Source organism: Triticum aestivum, chromosome 6B (genome assembly GCF_018294505.1).
Source record: "Triticum aestivum cultivar Chinese Spring chromosome 6B, IWGSC CS RefSeq v2.1, whole genome shotgun sequence".
Classification (NCBI taxonomy): Eukaryota; Viridiplantae; Streptophyta; class Magnoliopsida; order Poales; family Poaceae; genus Triticum; species Triticum aestivum.
The window spans coordinates 730,272,885-730,285,369 of record NC_057810.1 but is presented as its reverse complement, the minus strand read 5'-3'; the positions used below and the strand labels follow the sequence as shown (position 1 = coordinate 730,285,369).

General features: G+C 43.6%; 1 protein-coding gene across 1 annotated transcript; it reads left to right on the top strand.

The window, feature by feature from the left end:
• The first annotated feature begins 232 nt into the window (after positions 1–232).
• Positions 233–6,864, top strand: LOC123135283 (uncharacterized). Its single transcript, XM_044554335.1, has 5 exons — positions 233–654; positions 1,158–1,517; positions 1,720–2,991; positions 3,078–3,143; positions 5,616–6,864. Exons 1-5 carry the CDS (start codon positions 504–506, stop codon positions 6,803–6,805), a joined length of 3,039 nt encoding a protein of 1,012 aa, XP_044410270.1. The 5' UTR covers positions 233–503; the 3' UTR covers positions 6,806–6,864.
• The last annotated feature ends 5,621 nt before the right edge of the window (positions 6,865–12,485 follow it).

The window sequence follows — 12,485 nt, the reverse complement described above, 5'->3', positions numbered from 1 at the left end:
TGACACTCTGAGGTCGAGGTCAACTCAAAGACTTAAGACCCACTCTAGCTAGCCATTATGACATGACACTCTGAGGTCGAGGTCAACTCAAAGACTTAAGACCCACTCTAGCTAGAGTACAGACACTGTACAAATGGACGGAGAGAGAGAGAGAGTATAGGAGTAGCGTATAGTACTAGACACATATGCTAGTGGCAGTAGGAGTATGCTCGATTAGCGCAGTGGTGCCATTATGACATGACACTCGAGGTCGAGGTCAACCCTAAGACTTAAGACCCAGTCTCGAGTAATATGAGAATCGCGTTCAAGAAGGAGATCGCATCACGCTTCACTTGTAGTACTCACAGATTTGCAGAATACTGAGTCTTGAGGTCTGACCTCCACTTCCATTAAATCTCATGCACACATGCATATACTAGCTAGTAGGAGCAGCTCCCAAGTCTGTGAGGGTCAGTGTCCTCCATTGTTCACTCAAGCTAAGTGAACAAGCCAGTAGGGACAAGATGAAAAAGGGCAGGAGGAACGACAAGGGTAAGAAGCTTGCGGGCAAGGCCGCAGCAAGGGCTCTCGTCTGGTTTCTGCTTCCTCTCCTCGTCTTCGTCGTGCTCAACTCCGATCACATGCCGCAGCTTCCTCTTCAAGCAACAACTCTTTGTAAGTCCCCTCGATTTACCAGCAACAACTCTTTGCAAGTCCCCTTGATTACATTACAAGCAACAAGTCTAGATTTCGAGTGTTCATCTGATCTATATGTGTGCGCGCTCATCTTCGATTCATCGTCCCAAAGACTCATTACTCAAACTCTTGACCCATAGTATGAGTTGACATGTACTACCTCCCTAGTGGTTTATTGGTCTCGTTCATATTTTATGCTAAATTTTAACCATAGATTTAACTAAAAAATGTTACTGAATGTCGTCAAAAATTACATCGTTAGAATCGTATTTGAAAATAGTTTCCGCTAATATTATTTTTACTAGGTTTAAATTTTACTTTTATTAGTTAAAATCATGGACGAAATATGACTCTAAATACTAATACGAGGGGCACGGAGGTAGTAACAACGATTTAACATATCTGTTACAGCACGTTATGTATACTGCCCATGAGCTTGATTGTTCTCTAATTGGTTCATCAATTTGGCGCATTGAATTCAGATTTGGTCGCCCATTCACCACCACCTTCTCCCGCATCAAGCGAGCAGACACCCGGCGTGGCCGTCGATACAGCAACTTCCGCCGCATCACGCCATGAAATGCCCGGCAAAGCTGTCGGTGCACCACCTTCTCCCGCATCAAGCGAGCAGACACCCAGCATGGCCGTCGATACACTACCTTCCACCGCATCACGCCATGAAACGCCCGGCAAAGCCGTCGGCGCACCACCTTCTCCCACAACAAGCGACCAGACACCCGGCGTGGCCGTCGATGCACCACCTTCCGCCGCATCACGCGACGACACGCCCGGGGACGCCATCCGTGCAAACAAAAGTCAAGGCGACGTTGCCCGTCGACGAGGTAATTAGTTACCTTTTCACCGCAGAGCAGAATGGCTGTTAAGTCTGCCTAAACACACTAATGCTAACAGACATTGTGTTAGTTGTACAGTAGTACCAATGGAATAATCCAACGGCAACTGAGATCTCTGCAAGAGTGACAAGAGCAAAACTAAATAGAAGTTTCTTTCTACCAATTAATAACTCTTTTGTGCATCTCACAGATACAGATGTGGCAGCACCAAGAAGCAAGTCAATCTGTGACTTCAGCAGTGAACGAATGGACATCTGTGCCATGCAAGGCGACGTCCGTATACACGGCAAATCCGCCACCGTGTACGTGGTCTCAGCATCCGACGACGGCTACCGGCCAGAGAATGGGACGGTGAAGATCCGCCCGTACCCGCGCAAGTCAGAGGAAGGAACGATGAAGACTATCCGGGAGGTAACCATCCGCTGGAGCGGGCTGGATGCGCCACCGTGCACGGTCATGCACGACGTCCCCGCGGTGGTCTTCTCCACCGGCGCCTACCTCGACAACTTCTTCCACGCCATGACCGACGGCATCATCCCTCTCTTCAACACTGTGAGGGAGTACGATGGCCGCGTCCAACTTGTGATCACCGATTACAACCGCAAGTGGGTTGACAAGTTCCAACGCATCCTCGCCGCGCTCTCCAAGTACCCGGTCATCAACTTCGACGCCGACGACAAGGTGCGTTGCTTCCCGTCGGTGCACGTCGGCTCCGAAGGCCATAAGGAGATGGGCATCATCCCTGCTCTCTCCCGCAAGGGCTACACAATGACGGACTTCCGGAACTTTCTCCGGTCGATCTACTCGCTGAAGCGTGAGTGGTCGACCCCCGTAAATCGGACCTCCGGCGACAGGCCTCGCCTCCTCATGATTTTGCGCCGCAACTCGAGGGCGTTCGCGAATGAGGCGGAGGCCGTCACAACAGCCACAGAGGTTGGCTTCGAGGTGGTGTCAGCGGAGCCACAGGTCGTGAGTGACATGGCCCGGTTCGCAGAGGTCGTGAACTCGTGCGACGTGATGGTGGGCGTGCATGGCGCGGGGCTCACCAACCTGGTGTTCCTCCCCCGCAACGCGACATTGGTCCAGGTCGTCCCGTGGGGCGACATGAGCTGGGGGTCCAATGCTGCCTTTGGCGCGCCGTCGGCTGACATGGGGCTCCGGTACGTCCAGTACGAGACGACCCCCGAGGAGACGACCCTCAAGTACAAATACCCGAGGGACCATGCCGTCTTCACCGACGTCGCCTCCATAAACAGGCAGGGGTACGGCATGACGTGGGAGCTCTTCCTCAACGGCCAGAACATCACCCTGGACATCGACCGATACAAAGGGGTGTTGCAGAAAATCTACCATGATAGTATAATGGTCGATCCTTTGTTTAATTCTGATCCGGTCGTCGAAGCACCACCTTCTCCGGCATCAAGCGGCGAGACACCCGGGGACGTCCTCGATCGGAACAGAGGTAATTAATTGCTTGTTCTCTGCAGAGCACCGAGCTTGTTCAAAAGTCAAGTCTGGCCAAATTAAATATATTGTAATCTGTTGCAGATCTCCAAAACGAAAAGGGGTTGCTGGCCATGAACGCGGGAGTAGATGCTTCTTTGATAAAATCAGGTACGATACCAAGTACTGCATATCCAAGCACTGCGTATTTGCATTCATAATTTGGTTGTGGCGCGAGAAAACATAGTAGAATTTGGTACTAGAAAACAAACTTAATAATGATAGACTTTGCGTTAGTTGTGCAGTACCAACATATTATAGTAATCACTCCTACTAATTAGAGCCACCATGTTAATCCTACTATCTCTCTCTCAGTTTACAGGGCGTGCGCGTACTTTTAGGTTGTCAATTTGATCAACCTAATACAAGTCATATATTACAAAAAATATACCAATATAAACTTCAGATGTTTCAAACGGTATAATTTTTGTGTTATATAGTTTATATTATGATGATAAAATTGGCAACCTAGGTATACGCGTAGGACTTATAAATTGAGATGGAGGGAGTAGAAAACATGTGATAAATAACAAACGAATTGAATTCGAGGACTAAGACTAAATGTGAGATAGAGTATACTTGTGCGCGGTTCTATGTTCTGGCAGTCCTGGATCTCCATGCCTTCACATTTTCTATTAACATATTCAACCATTCGCTTGCACGTTGCGAGTTTGTAGCCGATTAGCCCTTCGGTTGTCCGTATGTATGTTTATGTACCTCGCAAAGTAGAATCCTATAATAGACTAATGCATCTTTCTTTTATTAGTGCATGTACTCCCTCTGTAAACAAATATAAGAGCGTTTAGATAACTAAAGTAGCACCTAAACGTTCATTCTTTTTTACGGAGGGGTACTACGCAAGCAGAATCTCTACCTTCGTCCTCTCTTTCATCGAGATATGTGTACATAAGTGTGTTGTATGTAATCTAGCTACGTGCACTAATTGGTATTTTTTTTCTTTGAAAAATCACCATGTACCCAGTCTACCCAGTCAAAATGCATTTCTATGCATGCGTACTGCATCAATCTTAATCATAAATCACGTATATATACACGTAGTAAGCTTTTCCAAAAATATATATAAACAGTTCTAAGATATTTTCCAAATTAGTCTAAAGAATCAGTATATATAAACACGAAATCCAAAATTATATTAAGATGAAAATTGCTAACAAAGTGCAAGCACATCCATAAACCATAGATTCCATTAGTCCGGGCATTAGATTTCATATAAATTGGAACACATATTGTTAAAAGAAATCAGCCAAACAGTAACTAAGAAAAAGGTGCTCACATGTGGACATGTCGATGGCACACGCTCCTTGCATGGTTAATAGTCCCAAAAATATGTGTGGTTAATAGAACCCGCGAAGGTATGTAATGTCTCAGCCGGGTCAATTTGTAGATCATATGGGCCTCATAATCTTTAAAAAGACATTTTTGCAAATAAATGGGAAATAGTGACATGATATTTCGTTAGATATAGCTTCTAGTACGAACTAGCATGGAAAGATATATATGAAGTGACATGACTAATTAGATAAAACAAAAAAAAATGTGTGGAAATAGATACAATAATATGACCTTGCAATTTTTTTGGCCCAATGCCTAATACGAAAACTTCAGAGAGATAAAGATCGGAACCTATCCACTGTATATTGAGTGTCCACATGAAATTAATATGATAATAATTCAGATATTTCTTTTGAAGGCCACACCACGAGATCCCGGACTAACAGTAAATAAGAAAGATGCAAATATGGTCAAAGAAAATTCATTTCTTTTTTTGAAACAGACATGAACGTCTCTTTTAACAATGTAGTGAGTTTTACCAAGAAAAAACATATGTTGTAAAGTAGGTGAAGATATTTCATGTTAAAAAGTAGCCTTCGTTTAGAACCTTTTTTTTTGTTTTGCCCAGATCACAACATCTTTCTTTTGTTCATGAAAAGTTTCAAACATGTATAGGACCTGAACATGTTCATTACAGAAGTACTTCTTAAATTCTCTAAATATTTATTGTTTTTACTATTCACGTCCAAAACGGTATACCACTAATAGTAACCATATAATTGTCAGAATACATGTATGAACCCGTGAACGAATTGATGAGTAGTAGAGTATATAATAATGGGCTGCCCATGATGGAATAATCCAACGGCAATTGAAAATTTCCTAAGAGTGAACAAAAAAACTAAGAGATGTTTCTAACAAGTACTCCCTCCGTTCCTAAATATTTGTCTTTCTAGACATTTCACATGACTACTACATACGGATGTATGTAGACATATTTTAGAGTGTAGATTCACTCATTTTGCTTCGTATGTAGTCACTTGTTGAAATGCCTAGAAAGACAAGTATTTAGGAACGGAGGGAGTACTAATTAATACTTCCTCCATTCACAAATATAAAATGTTCTATATTTTTTGCTTATTCGGATTTATAGACGTATTTTAGTTGTTTGTTCACTCATATCAGTTTTTTTGTAAAGACTAATTTCATTATGTAAGTAGTCCATATCAAAATATCCAAAATATATTATATTTATAAACAAAGGGAGTGACTCTTTTATGCATGATACAGATGTGGCAGCACCAAGAAGCAAGTCAATTTGCGACTTCAGCAGTGAACGAATGGACATCTGTGCCGTGCAAGGCGACGTCCGTATGCACGGCAAATCCGCCACTGTGTACGTGGTCTCAGCGTCTGATGACAGCTACTGGCCAGAGAACAGGACGGCAAAGATCCGACCGTACCCACGCAAGTCGGAGGAAGGAACTATGCAGACTATACGGGCGGTCACCATCCGCTGGAGCGGCCTGGATGCGCCACGGTGCACGGTGACGCACGACGTCCCTGCGGTGGTCTTCTCCACCGGCGCCTACCTCAACAACTTTTTCCACGCCATGACCGACGGCGTCATCCCTCTCTTCAACACCGTGAGGGAGTATGATGGCCGCGTCCAGCTTGTGATCACTGACTACAACCGCAAGTGGGTCGACAAGTTCCAACGCATTCTCGCCGCGCTCTCCATGTACCCGGTCATCGACTTTGACACCGACGACAAGGTGCGTTGCTTCCCGTCGGTGCACGTCGGCACCGAAGGCCATAAGGAGATGGGGATCATCCCTGCTCTCTCCCGCAAGGGCTACACGATGACGGACTTCCGGAACTTTCTCCGGTCGGTCTACTCGCTGAAGCGCGAGTGGTCGACCCTTGTAAACCGGACCTCCGGCGACAGGCCTCGCCTCCTCATGGTGCTGCGCCGCAACTCGAGGGCGTTCGCGAATGAGGCGGAGGCTGTCGCAACTGCCACACAAGTTGGCTTTGAGGTGGTGTTGGGGGCCCCAGAGGCCGTGAGCGACATGGCCCGGTTCGCAGAGGTTGTGAACTCATGCGACGTGATGGTGGGCGTGCATGGCGCGGGACTCACCAACCTGGTGTTCCTCCCGCGGAACGCCACATTGGTGCAGGTTGTCCCGTGGGGAGACATGAGCTGGGGGTCCAATGCTGCATTTGGTGCACCGTCGGCTGACATGGGGCTTCGGTATGTCCAGTACGAGACAACCCCCGAGGAGACGACACTCAAGTACAAATATCCGAGGGACCATGCCGTCTTCACCGACGTAGCCTCCATAAACAGGCAAGGGTACGGCATGACGTGGGAGCTCTTCCTCAATGGCCAGAACATCACCCTCGACATCGACCGGTATAGAGGGGTGTTACAGCAAATCTACCTTGATAGTATAGTGGTTGATCCTTCATTAAACTAGATGACCCGTCGCACCTTGATGGAAAGGCCTAATGCAGCCAAGAAGCGACACGATCTATATGAAACACATTTCATGAATTATTCGCAAAGTAGAATCTCAATTCATGACATGCGACATTTCTCAACACTCGTGATATTGCATGATATGGTTCATGTTCAAGGTACATATGCAGAAAGTGTTTGCAGACATTCTAGAAGTTCTCAAACTATGTCTTTAAGTGCTACTGAATATTCCTGAAAATTCTCCAACTATTTAAAAAGTTTTTTGTGACTAATTATGAAAGTGATCGGTCTGATTTTGATACTCAAACTGTTTCTAAAAGCATTCCTAATATTTTGCAGTCAGAATATTTCACATATGTTTTATATACACCCCAAATATTTATACGTAAAAGTAACATCCTTTTTGTTGCCCAAACATAAGTTAATACAAATACAAACACTTATTTTGTCTGGTATTATGAAATACAACACCAACAACATCTCGACCTAATACAAACACAATAAGAACGTAGTCCGTGAAACTAAATTAACACAGTAATTCAACATACACATCTAATCAGCAGGGGTTTACCACCCATAGTTTCGAGCGAGAGAGATGCCACTAGTAAACCTATGGTCCCCTAGGTCTATTCTCCATTAATGAATTCTTTTACGTAATTTCTACTTCTACTATGACATGTTACATTGCTATCTACTATCTCTATCACTTGCAGTTTAATCTTGTAACTAGCAAGACTAGGGGCTTGACAATCCTCTTGATGTCTGTGGACGATTGTATTGTGTGTTTTATGTGCAAGTGTCGTTCACTTTTTTATCTTGGGGGACTCTTACTAGATTGATAACCTTGGTTCTCTAACCGAGGGAAACACTTGTTACCGTTCTGCTTCACCCATACACTTGGGGAATCCCAACAACTCCTGGAGGAGAAAGCAGTGCCCCATGCTCTAAGTCGTACTCCAGCAAGGCATGATTCATCAGCGTCGATGCCACAACTCAAATCTAGGTTCTTAGGCAATTTCCAAAGAATAAAAAACATATTTATACATAGCAACAATGTCAATTAACTAGCATATCATATGGATTCTACACACACAAAATCCTACACTAAGAGAAATGACCAGACATGCAATTATCAAAGGGTGTGGCTAGGTCTCAGTCGACTGAGACTTAACCAAGTCAGTCAGATTGTACACTAAGCATTAACCATCAAACGACTTTAAGTAACATAACATGAGATGGCCAAAAATATTGGTCCTTGTCAGACGGTCACAAATGGTACCCCGACGTACTCCTCGCTTGGCAGAAGTCTGTCGAAGAGGTGGTCGGTCTCATCCTTGTTGAGCCTCATTCTTTGGGCAAAGACGACATCGTCAAATGGGTCCTCCTCCTCATCATCGGTGTGGGCAACAATAACAGAAACCCTGAATTTTTTGTCCTCTTAAGGAGAATTTGATCATTTCACCCCTAGAGCGACGATTGTGGGTGATGAAGCGATCCAATACTTCTCCTCTCATTTGGGTCATTGTTGGTCCTTTCTTGAGATCCAGAGTGTAGGGTCCCCCAGGAGCCATGAAGATCACAATGTCTTCAGTAATGTTGCATGGGACGATCTATGTAACAAAAAACAAAAAACACATAATACATTAATGGAAAAAAGCAACGAAAACAAAAGAACAAACTAGCATGTCCTATTATCAAAGGGTGTGGCTAGGTCTCAGTCGACTGAGACTTAACCAAGTCAGTCAGATTGTACACTAAGCATTAACCATCAAACGACTTTAAGTAACATAACATGAGATGGCCAAAAATATTGGTCCTTGTCAGACGGTCACAAATGGTACCCCGACGTACTCCTCGCTTGGCAGAAGTCTGTCGAAGAGGTGGTCGGTCTCATCCTTGTTGAGCCTCATTCTTTGGGCAAAGACGACATCGTCAAATGGGTCCTCCTCCTCATCATCGGTGTGGGCAACAATAACAGAAACCCTGAATTTTTTGTCCTCTTAAGGAGAATTTGATCATTTCACCCCTAGAGCGACGATTGTGGGTGATGAAGCGATCCAATACTTCTCCTCTCATTTGGGTCATTGTTGGTCCTTTCTTGAGATCCAGAGTGTAGGGTCCCCCAGGAGCCATGAAGATCACAATGTCTTCAGTAATGTTGCATGGGACGATCTATGTAACAAAAAACAAAAAACACATAATACATTAATGGAAAAAAGCAACGAAAACAAAAGAACAAACTAGCATGTCCTATTATCAAAGGGTGTGGCTAGGTCTCAGTCGACTGAGACTTAACCAAGTCAGTCAGATTGTACACTAAGCATTAACCATCAAACGACTTTAAGTAACATAACATGAGATGGCCAAAAATATTGGTCCTTGTCAGACGGTCACAAATGGTACCCCGACGTACTCCTCGCTTGGCAGAAGTCTGTCGAAGAGGTGGTCGGTCTCATCCTTGTTGAGCCTCATTCTTTGGGCAAAGACGACATCGTCAAATGGGTCCTCCTCCTCATCATCGGTGTGGGCAACAATAACAGAAACCCTGAATTTTTTGTCCTCTTAAGGAGAATTTGATCATTTCACCCCTAGAGCGACGATTGTGGGTGATGAAGCGATCCAATACTTCTCCTCTCATTTGGGTCATTGTTGGTCCTTTCTTGAGATCCAGAGTGTAGGGTCCCCCAGGAGCCATGAAGATCACAATGTCTTCAGTAATGTTGCATGGGACGATCTATGTAACAAAAAACAAAAAACACATAATACATTAATGGAAAAAAGCAACGAAAACAAAAGAACAAACTAGCATGTCCTATTAGATAAGAGGTTTGTTACCACTGAAGGAACGAAAAACTATCGGAAATAGATGTACAATAACGAGCCAGTTGTAAGGCCCGTGGCGCACCTTGACTTGCGCAGTTGACATGGCGCCATTTTCCTATATGTTGTTTATATTAATGATTACTTTAATTTTGGTTATTTTTAAAATTTTAGGCAATTATTTTTATTTGTAGTTAGGTTATATTTATATTTATGTTTTATTTTTATATTTACATTTATACTTACGTTTATTTGTTTTGTGTTAAATAGTTGAAGACAATAATTAGGAGAACAACATCACTGATCTAGATACATAATAGTAGAAGGATAAACAATAACTAATAATGGTCACCCGTTTTAGTTAATTCCCTAAAATATGAACATAAACAGTGCAATGACTCCCAAAAAAAGAAATGATGCCACGGATCCAGCTGGGAGAATGAGCCCAATCATAACACAAGATAAAAGTGCATATCGAAGCTTTTTGAATTTTTTTATTTGACCTTCTATCTCATCATTCTTGACCTGCATCTCATCTAACTATTGTATCGGTGGTCCAAGGTGGTACTAGAGGAACTCACTTACATATTTCTGCACGAGATAGACCCATATCCATGTGTTGCAAGATATTGCTCCTTCCTGCAGATGTGTATACACATAATGATGTTCGTGTCACTAGATTTGAATTGTGCAAATTTGATGGAAAAGATCAAGAAATTTTATGTTATACACCTTTTCTTATCGTGAGGGCATCGATAGCCGCAAACCAGCACAGGTGCCCTCGGCCTATTTCCGGCAGCTTCAACATTGGTGGTGTAGCCGTTGGAACGAACGAACGTTGTGCTGCAGCAGCGAGATGATCCGTCGGACATGGCCAGATGCATAGTCCACGGTGACGAGCTCATGACGTAGCCGATAGAGGCTCGGGGGAGCTTGATTGCTTGTATCTGCGTTGGTAATTCACTGAAGAGGAGAGGATGATGCAACACAACAAAGATAAGTATTTCTCTTAGTTATGAAATCAAGGTTATCAATTCAGCAGGAAAACCAATCAACACTATGTAAACAACACCTGCACACAAACAACAAAAATTTGCAACCCAACGCGTAAGAGGGGTTGTCAATCCCTCAACGGGATTGAGATAGATTAAATTGTATGAGATTTTATAAATATATCTAACTAAAACAAAAAATAAAATAAATAAATAAAAAGTACAACAAGATATTTTTGGTTTTAGTATATGATAGAAAATAGAATCGGGGGCCGTAGTTTTCACTAGAGGCTTCTCTCAAGAAAATAATAAATAAATTATTATTGGGTAATTGATAGAAAAGCGACTAATAATGACAATATCTAAGGCAATGATCATGTATATAGGCATCACGTCCAAGATCAGTAGATCCACTCCTGCCTGCATCTACTACTATCACTCCACACATCGCCCGATATCCAACATGCATCTAGTGTACACTACTAGGGAAAAGTCTAGCAGCAGCGCGGGTTTTAGGCCTATCAATAGCGCGGGGCGATGCGCTACTGATAAGGCGCTACAGCTAACGTGTAGCAGTAGCGGCTGCCATCCCACGCTACTGCTATACATGAATAGCTGTAGCGCGCTTCAGTGAAGAGCGCTAGTGATATTATCTGCAACGCTACTGGTAAGGCGGCGCTACTGCTAACTTTTGCCCATCGCTACTACTAGTTTTATTAGTTTTTTTCCTGCATATTTATTTTGTATTTGAATAGGCTTTATACAAATGTAATCATAGCATATATATACAACTAGTCTCATCAAATCATGTCATCATCATAATCATCATCCAACACAAAGTGGTCTCTCATCATCATCTTGAAAATAGCGATACAAGTCTCGATTACTTGCAAATACATCGTCATCCATCTAAACAATGATATACGCGAGAAGAGCTATCACTTTGAGTGAGAGCGGAACTTGCAGTACATGAGTTCGTATCCCTCTCTCGCATTAGCATGAACCTAAACTAACTACTACCTGTCGCTCAGAAACCGGAAACCGGTACACGTGGGCCTGACACTCCGGCCACTCGTCGTATATATACTCCTGGCGTAGCACTTCTTCGCCATCGATGATCTATACATCTGCATCGTTACATGAGTCGATGATATGCAACATATATAGTTGAGCAACAGAAAGAGACAAAGAAACAACATATCATAAGCATAAATAATAAAGTTCATCGTACCCAAAATGCCCTAACTAGAGTGATCTTCGCTAGGTGAGGAGGAGGACGGTTTAATTACATCACAAATAAAGTTTCGCCGCGCATAACTCAAAGTTTTGTCATACAGAAGGTATGGACTAAACAGACACATTGTCATATATCGACAATCACTCCAACATGTCGTGCCATCCATCGAGGTCAGGGAGATAGTCCCCGAGCTTAGTGAAAGGCTTCATGTCGAGACGCTGAGAGGCTAGCCATGTTCGGACGTCTTCCCGCGACATTTGTCCTTCTTCGTAGAACATCCCTGTTTTCTCGACAACCTCCTTCATGATGATTTGGGCAAGTTCACGCTGGATGTGATAGAACTCAGCTCGAAGTTGATGATCCTCGATATCTCCTACATTCTTTGCCCATTGCAGAATATGGGCATCGTCGGATCTAGGTGAGATGCGAAGGTTCTGGTGATCCCATCTGTACTCCAACATATGGTGTAGGACATAGAATCCATCATTAAGAGAATCACTCGGTTGCTGGATGCAGCAGAAGTCGGTCTTATGGCCGAAGGTGACACGGCCGCCCCTTTTCTTCTTGTCCCTGACCTCTCCACCCAGTGATTGGTAGTAAAACATAGCACTGTCGAGAACATCCTTGAT